Source organism: Podarcis muralis, chromosome 8, assembly GCF_964188315.1.
Source record: "Podarcis muralis chromosome 8, rPodMur119.hap1.1, whole genome shotgun sequence".
NCBI lineage: Eukaryota > Metazoa > Chordata > Lepidosauria > Squamata > Lacertidae > Podarcis > Podarcis muralis.
This window is the reverse complement of record NC_135662.1, coordinates 28,206,563-28,223,407: the sequence shown is the minus strand read 5'-3', so window position 1 is coordinate 28,223,407 and position 16,845 is coordinate 28,206,563. Positions and strand designations below refer to the sequence as shown.

The 16,845-nt window shown below is 38.9% G+C and overlaps 1 protein-coding gene across 2 annotated transcripts in view; it reads left to right on the top strand.

Moving 5' to 3' along the window:
* Nucleotides 1–16,845, top strand: part of WWP1 (WW domain containing E3 ubiquitin protein ligase 1) — a 46,041-nt gene that overhangs the window by 25,044 nt on the left and 4,152 nt on the right. For both annotated transcript variants that reach the window (XM_028736580.2, XM_028736579.2), the window contains exons 8-20: nt 2,597–2,936; nt 4,374–4,469; nt 6,177–6,351; nt 7,871–7,925; nt 8,005–8,089; nt 8,185–8,313; nt 8,657–8,729; nt 8,825–8,896; nt 9,884–9,972; nt 12,272–12,431; nt 14,837–14,970; nt 15,063–15,203; nt 16,010–16,130. In XM_028736580.2, coding sequence (XP_028592413.1) covers nt 2,597–2,936; nt 4,374–4,469; nt 6,177–6,351; nt 7,871–7,925; nt 8,005–8,089; nt 8,185–8,313; nt 8,657–8,729; nt 8,825–8,896; nt 9,884–9,972; nt 12,272–12,431; nt 14,837–14,970; nt 15,063–15,203; nt 16,010–16,130 — 1,670 coding nt within the window. The remainder of the gene's footprint in view (nt 1–2,596; nt 2,937–4,373; nt 4,470–6,176; nt 6,352–7,870; nt 7,926–8,004; nt 8,090–8,184; nt 8,314–8,656; nt 8,730–8,824; nt 8,897–9,883; nt 9,973–12,271; nt 12,432–14,836; nt 14,971–15,062; nt 15,204–16,009; nt 16,131–16,845) is intronic.

Here is a 16,845-nt window from a genome sequence, read left to right as displayed (position 1 = left end):
ACCTACTTTAAATTATTAATCATAAGCAATCTGTTTCTAAGATAGAGTAAATTATAAAACAAGGCTGTTTGTGATCTCCAGTGTTGCCTATCAGTTGACAGAAGGAAATTGGTCAGTGGAATGTGCAGGGAGGCAATTTTGGAGGGTCCCTCAAGCTTATGAAACAGATGTAGAGGATGCACAGCATGTACAGGGAGGAAAAAGATTTACAGTTGAAAGCTTCCCTTCTGTCAGTGAACAGACACTCCTGAATACTACCCTGTTTATTTAAATTAAGACTTAAATAACCAAGAAAGGCAAACTTAAACTGCTTGCTTGGTACAAACATTCAGATCAAAACAATAATATTTGAAACATCATACATATGTTATCTTTTTTTAATGAATAGAAAGAAACAGTTTTGTCTTTCTAAATTCAGAGAAAGCATTCAACAGTGTAGAATTGTCATACTGCTTTGAATTCTTTTGAAGGGTTGAACCCAGAAAAAGCCCACAGAAGGGGGCTGGCCGAAACTGGATTGCCACCCGTCGTTTCCCTGGCAGTGCCCTGAGCTGTTGCTTGGGTGGCTAAAAAGAAAGTGGGATGTGATCTCCAAGAAAACATGATTCATTATTAGAAATAGTCATCTTTTGCAATGGATAATTAAACATCTTCTTTGGCAAAGCGATAGCAGTGAAAAGGATATTAATGCCAATGCTAAATTTCTTGTTTAAACCTTTACCTAGCAAGTGGTTTCTAAAAAAAGGCTCAATAACTTTGATGGCGGGGGTCAGGAATTTTACTTTTAGAAATATGGGAACCCTAGTACAAGCTGAAAATAAAATAAAAGGTCTTTCCATCTCAATTTTAAAAAATGTATGACCATGTTAATTGTACTATCAACTGGATTAAAAATCAGTAGTTACCAGTGATTACATCTAAAGAAGTGCCTATTGGCTATTATTATTAGTATTACTTCAGTACGATGGGACACAGGTGGTGCTGTGGTTTAAACCGCTGGCAGATCATAAGGTCAGCAGTTCAAATCCTCGTGATGGGGTGAGCTCCCGTTGCTTTGTCCCAGCTCCTGCCAACCTAGCAGTTCAAAAGTGTAGCAGTGTGAGTAGATAGATAGGTACTGCTGCTGTGGGAGGGTAAACAGCATTTCCATGTGCCAGAGTGGTTTAGTCATGCTGGCCACATGACCCGGAAAGCTGTCCACAGACAAACGCCAGCTCCCTCAGCCTGAAAATGGAGATGAGTGCCACACCCCATAGTCAAATTTGACTGGAATTAACCATCCAGGGGGCCTTTACCTTTACCTACTACTGGAACTGCAAACTTGTGTATGCTTAGGTGCAATTCCCTTGCCCCTCCTGTTCTCATAATACTAGAACTTGGAACTATAAATGGAGTAGAATGTTGGAAGAATCAGGACAAAGGAAAGTACTTATTCACACTGCACATAGTTAAACTGTAGAATTTGCTCTCATGAGAGGTAGTGAAGGCCAGCAGTTTGGATAGCTTTAAAAGAGGATTAAACAAATTCATGGTGGTTATGTTCTGCCTCTACTATTGAAGGCAATATGCCTCTGACTATCAGTTGCTGGGAACTGCAGGTGGGAAGCATACGGTTGTGCTCAGGTTCTGCTTGCACACTTCCCATGGGTATCTGGTTGGCTACTTGAGATCAGGATGCAGCAGGCTCTTCTTATTTTCGTATGTAAAGAATAGCAGTGGCTGCCAATTTGCTACCACACTACGTGCATGTTGAAACTGATGCATAAAGCCATATACAGCATGGAACAAGAATACTCCCTTCTCATCCCTTATACCACATTGACCACTATGCTTTGCAGGAGAGGGCATCCTGCATATACTATCTTGTCAGGCGGTCCATTTGGAACCTCCCATTATATATCAGACAGGTGCTGTCTATAGTGGGGTTTGTTACATGTTAAAGTCTTTTCTCTTTTAACAAGCCATTTAAGTGGAAACTTTTATCCCAGTTGAGGATATTGGAAATAGTTTTAGCATATGTAATTATTTTATATATGTTTTTATTGTATTGTGGAAATGCTTTGAGATACAGTTGTACCTTGGTTCTCAAACAGAATCTGTTCTGGAAGTCCGTTCGACTTTCGAAAACCAAGGCACGGCTTCTGAAGGGCTGCAGGAGCTTCCTGCATTCAATCGGAAGCCGCGGAAGTCACATCAGATGTTCGGCTTCCAAAAAATGTTTGCAAACCAGAACACTCACTTCTGGGGTTGCGGCGTTCGGGAGCCAAAACATTTGAGTCACAAGGCGTTTGAAAACCAAGGTACAACTGTAGTTAACAGGAAGCAATTCCTAAACGAACGAACTAAATAATAAACTTCTACTACTTAGTTTCGAATGAAGTAAAAACACTGTTTGTGGAGCCTGAGGAGGAAAGAAGAATCTGACTAATACATTTATGGGTCTCATCTTTTTTTACACCAGGCATCTAAATGTTGCCTTTTTATTTTTATAATATTTTTATTGTTTTATTATGACATCAATTTTCCTTTATCTTTTAAAATTCAGGATGTAACTTTATGTTGTCAATACAATATGCTCTCTTTTTCTGCATCCCAGTTAATTGTGAGTCAACTATGATGGAGACTGATAATCATTCTGCCTCTGAAACTCTTATGGATTCTGGTGAGGCATCTTCTACATCTGTAGACTGTACTCCAGCTACTGTAGAACCTTCTTTAGCAACAGAAGTTACTAGCAACTCTGAAAGCAACACATCTACAACTGCTCCCAGTGTATCTGCTGGGCTTGATGCTGCTGCTCCCACAGATACTGCATCTTCTAGTACAAGAAGTAATGTAACTACAGAAGCAGCGAAACCAAGAGACTCTTCAACTGTGTCTGGGGAAACTGTAAGGCAACAGCCTGGTAGCAACAGCATAGAACCTTTGCCCCCAGGGTATGTGGGTTTTGTTTTCATTAATAATATAATAATGCTTAGACCAGAAAAGTTATCCTTAGATATAGAAATGTTATTAATTCCCTTAGTTGTATATTGGACAGGTTCAGGTAACAAAGAGTCTGGTGAACCCTTAAAGACTAACCAGTTTATTATGGCATAAACTTTAATGGATTGCTGTCTATTTCATCATATTACATCATGAACACTGAAAATGAAATTTAGAAAGTACAGATAGCGTATTAGATATGTAACCAAGAGCAGTAATTCACATAACAATTGTTGATAATACAGACATCCTGGTATTCATAAGCCACTTGAAACATGTAGTGTTATTAAAATCCATCATCCCAGTTCAATCCACAAGTGACTGCATTGATCCTCTTGATGTATTGTAAGTCAGTGGTTTTATGTTTTAAGTTCCTTTGTTCAAATGTTGCCACTTTAAGGTTATTTACCAGGATGGTTAAAGAGTTGTCTCACTAGTTTTTAACTAGTTTTTAAGATTTATGCCCATTTATTGTTTTGCATAGGGTCTAGCATGTTTTTTCTTTGTAGAATGCAGAAGAGCATTGCTGACAAATGATGACACATATCAGGTTGGAAGATGAACTGGAGAATGAATGTTCCAGATAATATTATTCAGTCTTGAAATAATGTTGCAGAGCAGAAATATGGACAGAGTTGGCATCTGAGTTTGATACATAGTGGTCCTCATTTTCCTGTTTCTGATTGAATTGGATTTAGATTAAGTTAGTTTATCTTAATTCCCATTAAAATCAATGTGTCTTAAGTCATGTCTAACTTGACCTAAGTTCAGCCAATTTTGTCTGGATCTAACCTATTGTATATAAAAAGCATGACCAAAAGATGGTCAGTGCTTGCAGTTGAGTAGAGCAGTGATTGGGAACTGATTTTCGCCAGTGGGCTGCATCCTTAAAACCCCTGCCACTTGTGGGCTGACTTTGACAATTGTGCACAACCACCCACCTATTAGCTGCCTAAAGCCATAATGACACCAGGTGATTGACAGCTGTCAAAGCTCAAAAGAGGCCACTAGCCTCCAGTCAGCTGACTAGAGGTTACAGCAACCTCCTTTGAAGGTGGACTGTTGGGCAGTGGAAAACACATTTTCAAAGAGGCATCCTGAAACTGATTCATGATTCATGGTTACAGCAAGCCCATTTGAAAGCCACTTGAACAAAGTAATTTGGATCCAATCCTTCAAATTGACTTCAAAAGGCCTTGATGCAGGTGAAAAGTGCTCTTTTTGGAGAAAATGGTTTGAATGGAAGCTGCTTCCTGAAAATGAAGAAAGTGAGCCCCCTTAACTGCATTGGAGTGTTCCTGAAAGGAAAGATTCATTAAGTGAATCTTTCAGAAAGTGACAACACTATTTTCTGTTAATGGTGTTTTACCTCTTTTGTACTGTTATAGATGGGAACAGAGAAAGGATCCTCATGGTAGAACCTATTACGTTGATCACAACACAAGAACAACAACCTGGGAAAGACCGCAGCCTTTGCCACCAGGGTAATAGATAAGTTGTATGTTGACTTGCTGTGTGTCATATTACTTACTAAGTACACAAATTGAAACATTTTTTTAGAGGATTGTGTTAGTTATGGAATTTTCTGTGCAATTCCTTAATAAAATAAATGCTTGTACAGTGGTACCTCTGGTTGCGAATGGGATCTGTTCTGTAGTCCCATTCGCAACATGAGCAGAACGTAACCCGCATCTGCACATGCGTGTGACGTCATTTTGTGCATCTGCGCATGCGCGAGCGGCGACCCAGAAGTAACCCTTTCCAGTACTTCTGGGTTGCCGCGGGACGCAACCTGAAAAACATATCATGAAGCAAACGCAACACGAGGTATGACTGTATTTAATAATTTTCCTTAGAAGCAGAGATGCAAATAAATTGCTCACGCATGTATCTTTATTTTTTAAAGACCCATAAATGTGGCTCCTAAGGTACAGTAACTCAAAGACATTCACAGAAGACAAGTTCCCCTTTCTTGTTCTTTCTCCCTCGGTCATCCGTGCTCTCTGAAGGGTGAGGGACCCTCCTAAACAATTGGATGTGGTGTAGGGCCTGCTGATACAGGGGTGGGGAAGTCACCCAAAATTAGAAGGAAGTCTACAGAAGGAAGAGGTGACGGGAGTTGTTTGAACATTTTTAATTTAATACTTTAGGATCCAAACTATAGTAAATGATTTTTTCTGTAGTTTTCTTTGTATGTTGGTACTGTAATACTACTGTCCTCTAAAAACTTTGGTATGTAAGTAACTGAATTTTGTCATCTGCTGGTAGTGATATCAGGAAGCTGGAGGAAAATGCTGAAATGGCAGGGCATACCTTGCTTTTTATCTATTTGTTCTGTTCATTCTTTTATAGAAAAGTTCAGATTGCTCTGAATTAGGCCATACTGCCAGATCTCTGTATTCAAATTGGTTAGGATTTTGGGATGACTTTCAGCGAGTCTCACCAGCAGCTTGCTCCTAAGTGGAGGGATGGGTAGCCTCTGTATCCAAAGCTTCAAATGGCTCTCATTTAGAACCCATGTAACTATTGATATTATAGCTCTATCAGCATGTTTCGTGCTTTACAAAATAGAGGATAAATTCATGCTCCAAGGAGCATACAATCTACAATTTGCTAAGGAGATTGGGATAAATAAGAAGAATATGCATTTCAGTTACATGTTTTTTCGCTTACAAATGGGGTGTCTGGCCTTAGTTTTCAAATGCTTTGATTACAAGATTGAGAACTGACTTTTCAGCAGATTTCTCACTTTAGAATTCTGTCATAGACCTTTCTTTTGGGGTTTTTTACTTAGCTTGTAAAGCAAATTTAGTTTGTGCTTATTTTGCATTCTAATTCCTTCCTTTCTTGAGAGAAGAAAATTGCATATTTTTCCTGCGTGCATGTTTCAGAACTTGCACTGATACCAGAAGAAGCAAAATTCAGTTGTGTTGCTACTGCAGGAGACAGTGCAACTAAGATTTAGCATGCACTATTCTGTCATTTAAACTGTCACTTAACACTGGCAGAAACTCTGAGGCAGATATTTAAGTCTGTGTTTGTTTTCTGATCCCACACTTTATTTTATAATATTGTAATTAGAAAGAAGAACATTTGAAAGGCTTAGATTTATAAGGCAAAATAATGAAGAAAATGTAGTAAATTATTTTTGCATTTTGACTGGAAAGAAAATAGCTTCCAATGTTTCTTAGGTGGGAAAGAAGGGTGGATGATCGTGGCAGAGTTTATTATGTGGACCATAATACAAGAACAACAACATGGCAACGACCTACGATGGAATCTGTCAGAAACTTTGAACAATGGCAGTCCCAGCGAAATCAATTGCAGGGAGCTATGCAACAGTTTAACCAACGATACCTCTATTCGGTAAATTTACAAAGTTATGAAACATTTTGAGTTCTTGTTTTTCTCTTTGCCTTCCATTAGATGTTTAATGCATGTTATATGCAGCTGCATACCAAGACCATGTTATATATCATGGCTGGGTTCAGATGTATTACAAAGCTATGGTTTCTTGATTGGCTTGTTTGGACATTTGTCCATAGCTTCATAAACCATCGAGTTCTGACTTACTACCTCCATTTGTTAATAATTGTTATTCCAGATTCCCCTGGTTTAGGTGTAATGAACAACTCTGGCTTAATGCTGGAGAACTCTGCACCAAGGCTGGTGTTCAAGGGGAAGGGTAAGATGAAGAAACAGTACACATTCATGACTCTTATAATAAACCATGCAGCCGTTGTCTTTCACTGAGTGGCCATGGACCAAAGTTTGTTTGGGTCTTGGCAAACTTGGATCTGAAACTACAGTTTGAAACCGATTTTGTAGCTGAAGTTTTTGGTAACACTGGTTTGCTGTTATGTCTGAATTCAAAGGAGGAATTCCTATGTGCAGGGTTTCCTGAAGACTTACAGTGCCTCCTTGCTAAGGCTTAGCTTTCAAGCTAGAGCTTTGTAACTTGTGTTGTTGTTTTTTCATTTGTGTCTTCAGAAGTAGCAAACTGGTTGGATCTAGTCGTAAGTTAGTTTCACATAGATTGTACTGAAATTAATGTGAAAAGTCAGCTTCATTTATTTGAACATGAACAAAGTGCAACTAAACTTAGTCTTGTCCCATTCCTTTTGCAAGTTGATTATGTTATGAATCTATCTGAAGAAGATTAATAACCGATAACAGAACCGTAGCCAATGTGCCAACTTTTCACTGAAGTTCACAGTGCAGAATCTCTGTGGAGATCACTGTGCTTTATGGACAATTCTGAACTGTTTTTATTTAAATCTAAATTTCATGAGACAACTCTGTTGCTTAGATTGTATTGATATTCCAAATTATTTAAACTAGGTGTATACCTGTCTGAGATGCATTCCTTCCCCATGTGCAGATAACCATGTGGGTTTAGAAGAGCAGAGGGTGAATGATCATACAGTCTTGAGTATATATATTGTTCTATTGTGGGTACCCACAACACTTTACAAAAAGTGGAAAAGCCAACTGATCACCTTCTGGTACAAATGCAGTCCAGATTTAGTCTACTTGTGTTGGCCTTGGACATGGGGCCACTTGGAATAAAAAAGAGATGAATTACAGTAGACAAGGAGATGACGCCTTCTTTCTATATCACCTTCTCTGTGAAGAAAGCTTGCAAAGTGAATAGTGCTACCTGTCACACAGCACATGTTCAGCCTGTCTGTTGTGGAGAAAGAAAGAAAGCCAGCTGGAAATCTGAAGCTGGAAATGGTAGGATAGAAAGGATGTAAAAAAATTTAAAATAAATCATTTAAATTTAGTTATGAAGAGAAGCTTGTTAAATATAGAAATAGTGTTTTTTATAGACTTTTAAAAAAATAAATAAATTATTGTATATTTTGTCTTATGTCTTCACTAGGCTTCAATGCTGACTGCGGAAAATGATCCACTTGGTCCTTTACCACCAGGCTGGGGTAAGAAATGTAAATAGCTTCGTGAAATAGACACCTATTTATAGTTAACTTTGCTTTAAATGGTTCATTTCTATTACAGAAAGGAGAGTTGATTCAAATGATAGAGTGTATTTTGTAAATCACAACACAAAGACAACACAGTGGGAAGATCCACGGACTCAAGGGTATGTTCATGTGTGTTTTCTATTCATAAATCAAGGCTAAAGTAGGTGTAAAGTGATTGGGGTTTTAAAGAAATATATTACATTTATATTTTCAGCTTACAAAATGAAGACCCCCTCCCTGAGGGCTGGGAAATCAGATACACCAGAGAAGGTGTAAGATACTTCGTTGATCATAATACACGAACAACTACCTTCAGTGATCCTCGTACTGGTAAATCCTCTGTGTAAGTGAGATGTTGATGGAGATTTTAAAATATTTGCATTCATAGTACATAGGAGTAATAGTTTTACTGCTTAGGTAGTAGGCAGTGGATCTCTTATGAATTTTGGTGGTGGCTAATTGATTCAATATGTACATGGGTTGTTTAAGGTATACATGAGTTACACCTTATGAGGTGTGACTTTTTAAGCATTAGATGATATTTTAAAACTGACCTTGAAGCATGAAGCATGTATGCTGCAACCTTTTCACTATATCTGAAGGAAATCTACAAAACTGCTGAGGACTTGAAAGTGTTGTAAAATCTTAATTTTCTGCTTAGTAAATTTAGCTATATTTCCTTACAGAAATAAAGGACCACAAATTGCTTATGAACGCAGCTTTAGGTGGAAGCTAGCTCATTTCCGCTACTTGTGTCAGGTAATGCTGATCAAATGATAGTGTAAACTTCAATTTGCATTTTGTATTTTTTAAAATTTGCATATTGTATTTCATGATTTACTGTCTGTTTGTAGTCAAATGCTCTTCCAAGCCATGTGAAGATCAATGTATCCAGACAAACATTGTTTGAAGATTCCTTCCAACAGGTAAGACAATGTTTACATTATCAAACCTGGTAACTAAAGTAAAAATAGCTAGATGCCTTTCTAACAAATCTTCACTTACCTAGTGTCTAGTAGGAAATAATTTGTGTAATTAGTCTGTATAGGAGTGAGTCAACATGTGGGAGGGCTTTTCATTTCAAGGAAAGGATGTTCTGGGGCTACATAAACTGAGGGAAAATATTTGCCTGTCTGTCATGTGGAGGTGGGAGGAAGGAACGATTTCCACATTGTCTAGGCAGTCTTATATTTTGAGAAAATGTGGAGCATTACTCAGTTATCTGAAAGGGATAAAAACAAACCCATCTTCATAACCAAGTATGTGGCGCATTACCTTGGTAATATAGATGTTTCCTCCCACTTCACAAATGCAGTGCTGCCCCATTTTCCTTCAGAGATGATGCTATATAGCCATCATTGACTAATTCACCATTTCATGGATTGCATGATCCATAACTGGCTGGGAGCATGTACAGTGGTACCTCGAGTTACAAACGCCTCAGGTTACAAACGCTTCAGGTTACAAACTTTGCTAACCTGGAAGAGTTACCTCGAGTTGATAACTTTGTCCCAGGATGAGAACAGAAATTGTGTGCCGGCGGTGCAGTGGCAGCAAGAGGCCCCATTAGCAAAAGCACGCCTCTAGTTAAGAACAGTTTCAGGTTAAGAAAGGACCTCCGGAACAGATTAAGTTCGTAACTAGAGATACCACTGTAGTAAGAGAGAAGAAAGGACATCTGAAAAACTGTAGAGAGGAAACAAAGTAACTGCAAATTAAAAGAGGCAGAATAAAGATACGTTGGGAGAGTTAAACACCCCTTAAATTTTTAATGGATAAAATTGTTTAATTCTATATAAAACCACACCACATTGTATCAAAATTCATGTGTAATATATTCTACGAAGTTGTTTACTATTTTGCCTTGTATTGTTCAACATTACTTTCATTTCCATTCACCAATTTGTATACAGATCATGGCTTTAAAACCCTATGACTTGCGAAGACGATTGTACGTTATATTCAGAGGAGAAGAAGGATTGGATTATGGTGGCTTAGCTAGGTAAATTATTAAGAATTTCTTTTGAATTTTTTCTTGTATGTATTTATTGACTAGAAACCTACCTTGCTCCATAAATTTATGGAGTATCTGGAGAAAAAAAGAGAGGTGGGTTATTGAAGTTGCCTGCATGATACAAAACTAAGCTAGAGACTGTGCTGGTAAGAGACTGCTTTAACAGTTTTCTTATGAGAATATGCTAGTTTATCAAGGTTTTAAGTGTGGTCTGGAAAAAAATCATAGGGGAAAGTGGAGAGGCTTGACATTTAAAATGTAATGAACATGCTGGGAGCAAACGATTGGGGAAATTGAGATGGTTCAGCATTCCTTTTTCTGTGACCAAAACAACTTGGAGCTTTCCCCAAGCAAGTCTCTCCTCTCATAATCTTTGGCAGCAAAGGGGCTTTCTAGGTTTAGGATGAGGTGGCTGAGAGAAAATACACTGAGTTCAAGTCTGCTTTTTGAAATATTCTCAGTGGCAAATATATTCTTGAAGCCCAGTCCTCAGCAGTGAAGGAAAACTGCATGCATACTAGGTTTATTAAGAGCAGTTTTATGGAATAGCAAGGGGCTTTTCCTCTGCAAAGGTAGGAGGTATATACCATGGGAAAAGACTCTTAACTGGGCAATTGGGCAGCTTCCGAGACTTTCAGCATCTATATATATATATATATGGATGTTGGAGCTTGCAAGTAGATTGTATCTGTGCATTATACCCTAAATTGTGATTAATCTTAACTTTGGTAAATAAGATTAATAAATTATGGCTTGAAGTTGGATTGTTTTAGTTAACTGTGACTGCCATTAGTCTGAAGCAGCATCAGTCACTTCCATGCTTCTCCCAGCTGTGCTGATAGGAAGGGTGTGAGAGTCCAAGGCTCATTTGGGCCCATTCCCATGACAATAAGCCAAATTTGTGTCCAAATGAGGTCTGTGCATTTTCTGTGTGCAAAGGGGAATCTCTGCTGTGAGTATGCAGCACACGCTTGAAGTGGGGAAATTGATTTTAATTGAATGTATGAGACAGAAGGGATGCGGGTGGCGCTGTGGGTAAAACCTCAGTGCCTAGGACTTGCTGATCGTATGGTCGGCGGTTCGAATACCCGCGGCGGGGTGAGCTCCCGTCTCTCGGTCCCAGCTCCTGCCCACCTAGCAGTTCGAAAGCACCCCTAAAGTGCAAGTAGATAAATAGGTACCGCTTTATAGCGGGAAGGTAAACGGCGTTTCTGTGTGCTGCGCTGGTGCTGGCTCGCCAGAGCAGCTTCGTCACGCTGGCCACGTGACCCAGAAGTGTCTGCGGACAGCGCTGGCCCCTGGCCTCTTAAGTGAGATGGGCGCACAACCCTAAAGTCGGACACGACTGGCCCGTACGGGCAGGGGTACCTTTACCTATGAGACAGAAGAGAGGGATGCGGGTGGCGCTGTGGGTTAAACCACAGAGCCTAGGACTTGCCGATCAGAAGGTCGACGGTTCGAATCCCCGTGATGGGGTGAACTCCCATTGCTCGGTCCCTGCTCCTGCCAACCTAGCAGTTCGAAAGCACGTCAAAGTGCAAGTAGATCAATAGGTACCTTCTCCGGTGGGAAGGAAAACGGCGTTTCCGTGTGCTGCTCTGGTTCTCCAGAAGCGGCTTAGTCATGTTGGCCACATGACCCGGAAGCTGTACGCCGGCTCCATCGGCCAGTTAAGCGAGATGAGCGCCGCAACCCCAGAGTCGGTCACGACTGGACCTAATGCTCAGGGGCCCCTTTACCTTTACCTATGAGACAAAAAGTTGTTGAACTCAGAAATATATAAAAAATCAGAATTGGGAAATTCTGGCAACAGCCAATGGATGATAACTCCAGATTATAAAGACTTCCTAGAAAAAGGATAAAAACTGTTATTGGGTGATTTGCCATTTTCCATATGTTAGTCACCTGGGGATCACATTAAGGTTGCAAATATTGAAATGTTGGGCCACATGACTTCAGGGCTTTCTGCTTGTGTGTATTATATAATACTGCCAAATCAAATATTCATGTAATACTAGACAGTTGAATTCCAGGTTGGGAAAGAAACATAAGAAGTACTTTGAAAGCTCTTCCTGCAGACTTTCACCCAGCAATGGGAAACCACTTTTTTCAGTTTAAAGCCATATTGTCTGTTCAGCTGGGTGATTGCCTGCAGTAAATTGTTTCAAAGCATTCTTCGTTACCTTTGACGAAAGGCTGTATCTTATATATTTAATGTCAATTTTTATGAATGCTTGGAGACACCAGTGTTAGATTTTTGTGTTTTATTTATTGTAAATTTTTGTAGAGAATGGTTCTTCTTGCTTTCCCATGAAGTGCTGAACCCTATGTACTGTCTATTTGAATATGCTGGAAAAAGCAACTACTGCCTACAGATAAATCCAGCATCAACAATAAATCCAGATCATCTTTCATATTTCTGTTTCATTGGACGGTTTATTGCCATGGTGAGTTTGATCATTTTTTGTTTCAAGCTGTATGTTTTTCTTTCTGGAGTGTTTCGTATTTGAGTACACATGGCTGTCTGTCATACTTGGATTTCATTCACCAGCAATTCAGTCAAGTATTTCTCTGAATGGTTATAACAAGCATGTGAAGAAGAGATTGGTACATTTTCTATCATTGTCCTAGACTCTAGGACTAGAGGTTGAGTTCGTTTGTTTTTTAAAATATGTTTTGCTTATTTCAAAAAATGTATATACCTCTTGATTGTAAAAAAAATCTCAGTGGTTTACAAAAATAAGAAAATAAAAATACTACCACTAAAAATAATTAACAACAGTTTAAAACATTCAGAAAATTAAAATGAGCAATAAACTAGAAGCATAATTAAAACACACATGAACATTCTAGGTATCAGGTTAGACTTTTCTAAACAAAAATGTTTTTAGCACCGAAATAAAGCAGTGTGAAGGTACCTGCCTGATATCAACAGGCAGGGAGCTACAAAGTGTTGGTGCTGCCACACTAAAATATTGATTTCTTACAAATGTGGAATGGGTATTACGTGGCATGTGTAACAGTAGTTCCGCAGGTTGAAGCAGTCAAGTAAGCGTTTATGGGGTAAGGAGATCTCACAGCAAACTGGTTCCAGACCTTTGGAACAAAGGCTGTTTAGAGAAGTTAAAGAACCACACACCTTGCTCTGGGCATGATTCATTATAATTTAATATTGATAAAGACCCAGCATTATACTAGATGCAGTGGTGCATTTGAATTTAAGAGGTACTCGCCAAAGTGAGTGAAGGGATAATGGAATGACAAAGGAGATTCAATGAAAGTGAAAAGCAGTGCATATTGTATTTTTGGGGGCAGAAGAGACCAAATATATTTACTGAGGCTTCTAAATTAAATTCTAAATTAATTGTAATTACCTAGCAATGAAATATTGGGGTCAGAATTGACAGTTTGCTGAAAATATCAGCCCAGTATGCCACATCAGCAAAACAGGAATTCATAGTGCATTCCTATTCCTGTCTCCTCAGATAAGTATATGTAGGATTGCAGCTTCAGTATAAGGAAGTTCAGTCGTACCTTGGTTGACGAACGCCTTGCGATTCAAACGTTTTGGCTCCCGAACACCGCAAACCTGGAAGTGAGTGTTCCAGTTTGCAAACGTTCTTTGGAACCCAAAAGCCGGATGCGGCTTCCGATCGGCTGCAGGAGCTTCCTGCAGCCAATTGGAAGCTGCGCCTTGGTTTCTGAACGTTTTGGAAGTCGAGGTACCACTGTATAAGGGAAAGGCTGAAAATAAAAGGGCAAGTATGTTGCAGTTACGCAGCTCTGCAATGCCCCCATATTAACAAAACTACTCTGAGTGCTCGATGTCAGAGTCACTCCCAATTAACATGTGTTTAACTTAAGCGATCTCAAATTTATGCATTTGGAAGACTGGCCAGTTGAAATCACACAAATTAAATGCATGGAAGGCAGAGAGCTTAAAAGCTCTTTTTGTGCAGGGTTTTCCTGGCATGGAAATAACTTTTAAACTCTCCGCCTTGCTTACCAGGCTCTGAGAGGCTCTCATGAGATCTCAGATGGGTCCAGCAGAGCCTAGTAAGCAAGTCTGAAAGCTTAAAAGCTCTCTGCCTTCTTGTTGCAAGAAGTTGTTTTGACTATTTCAGCTTTACTTGCTATCCCCAGAACGTAACTCCCACATAAGATGCAAGTGATCTGTACAGAAAATTGAAATACTTAGGAATAATATGCAAATTGAAAAAAAGCAAATTCATAATTGCACTATGGAAATGAGAAATCACACAGTACTGTATAGAAAATGTGTTTTGTAACATTCCCTTGTTCTAATCTACTTAAAAGATTTGACTAGGAAAGAATCTTTGATAATTTCTCTGGAGCTTCTTGGGACAATCTGAAAGCCCCCTGGTGGCAACATGTTGAATTTGCATTATGTAATCTTTCTCTCTGCATTTGGCAGCTAATCACATTTATGTTCCTATGCACATTCTTATAACAGAACTCTTTCATTTTAAAAGTTATCACCGTATTTATTTTTCATCTCATTCATTCTCTTCAGGTTAGACACCTCAATGTACTTTATATCCTTAATTGGCCAAACTTTATACTGTACTGAGCAGTAGACTCATCTAAATAATTCATGTAATGAGAATCTGGCTGCAAGACTTTGATGTGCTCTGCTAGTTTAGACTGCATTTGAAGGGATATTACTCTGATAATGAGAATCATGTTATCTTCTGGTTTATTGATTTAGAGTGTTTATTTCATTGGTATTAGTTTCCCCTAAGATTACTACTTTCTATAAACAGTCACCACTTTTCAGAGTGATGCACCTGAAGCTGAAATACTGAATTGTTGTTACTTAAATCCTTAACAGGCATTGTTTCATGGCAAATTCATTGATACTGGGTTTTCCCTGCCATTCTACAAGCGCATGTTAAATAAGAAACTCACAATAAAGGATTTGGAATCTATTGATACTGAATTTTATAATTCCTTAATTTGGATAAGGTTTGTAAATCTTTTCAGAAGTTCACTATTTTTTCTGTCATATTAGTAAAGTGATTATATTTCATTTATCTTTGGTTAATTTTTCTCTTTAGGGACAACAACATTGAAGAGTGCAACTTAGAAATGTACTTCTGTGTTGACATGGAGCTTCTAGGAAAAGTTACCTCGCATGAGCTGAAATTAGGAGGCTCAAACTTACTAGTAACCGAAGAGAACAAAGAAGAATACATTGGGTATGGTGCATATATATATATATATTTAAAAAGACTGTCAAACATTTTTCTTGTAATTTTTTCATCACTATCAATGCAGAAATTCACATTCTGTCAGCAGGGGGAAGCTCTTCCCTCCACAACCTTCTGTGCACGGGGGTGGGAGGGACCTCTGTAGGGTTGGAATACTCTGTCAAGCAGAATGGGATGAGGTGTGGGGCCCAGGAGAAATTGCCCGAAGTTTGTCAGCAATATATCTGAGCAGAGCAAGTATTGCTATTTAATAGATGTGTGGAAGATGGAACATCAGCTAGTGCTAGTCTTTAATTAGTATTAGTGCTTTCCTGATTTTCAAAGTGAAAGAAATGTGGGTGGATAAACAAAAACATGCTACTATAAAAGTACACTAAAGATTTCGGCAGAGTTTTTCATAACTTTGTGCCAAGATGTATACATAAATAAATGTGTTTCATTTGTGTGTGTCTGTGTGTGTCTGTGTGTATAGAGAGAGAGGGAGGAGGGGAGATCTTGTATTAGATCTCAAAGGCTTGCTTTTGAGATGGCTTAATGTGCATTTTCTCACAGAGCTTTCATAGTGAGAGTCCAGCCCATAAACTTCCAATAATACATACAAAAAAATTGGATAGCCGTCCATCTAGGAGTAAAGTATTGGTAAGAGGATATATGAGACTGTTCTAGTTACAATGCTAAAATAAATAAATCTGGAGTTTCTGGAGCTTATACAAATTAGTGTAGCAGAGTATAATGTTTGCAGCTTGTTCTTAAATAAAGTATTCCACTTTTAGAACTCTAAACTTCTGTTTCAGCCTAATGGCAGAGTGGCGGTTTTCACGAGGAGTACAAGAACAAACCAAAGCTTTCCTTGATGGGTTTAATGAAGTTGTTCCCCTTCAGTGGCTGCAGTATTTTGATGAAAAAGAGTTGGAGGTAATTTTGATTCAAATTTATTTTTTAACAAGAAATTTGTGGTGCAGTGGTTTAACTGGGCAAGAATCTGTGATACTAACATAATAAGAGGAAAAATAGTATGAGCAAATTGTTATATCCGTGTTTGACTAAGGCGCAAATAAATAGGCAGGCCTCAAAGTGCTGTGAACGTTAGAAAACTTTTAGCTTTCATATTCAGTATGTTCACATAATTAAAGAAGAAACATAATTAAAACAAAATAATTAAAAATAATCTCAGATGAGGAAAACGTAGAGAAATATATAGATTTAATTACAGGTATATCAGGTATTAGGGACGCAGGTGGCGCTGTGGTCTAAACCATAGAGCCTAGGGCTTGCTGATCAGAAGGTCGGCGGTTCGAATCCATGCGATGGGGTGAGCTCCCGTTGCTCGGTCCCAGCTCCTGCCAACCTAGCAGTTTGAAAGTGCAAGCAGATAAATAGGTACCGCTCCGGTGGGAAGGTAAACAGTGTTCTGTGTGCTGTTCTGGTTTGGCAGAAGCAGCTTAGTCATGCTGGCCACATGACCCGGAAGCTGTATGCCAGCTCCCTTGGCCAATAAAGCGAGATGAGCGCCGCAACCCCAGAGTCATCCGCGACTGGACCCAATGGTCAGGGAGTACCTTTACCTTTACCTTTATGTCAGGTATTGCTCTTTGAAATGTACATATGGTTGTACATTCTCTTGCATTTT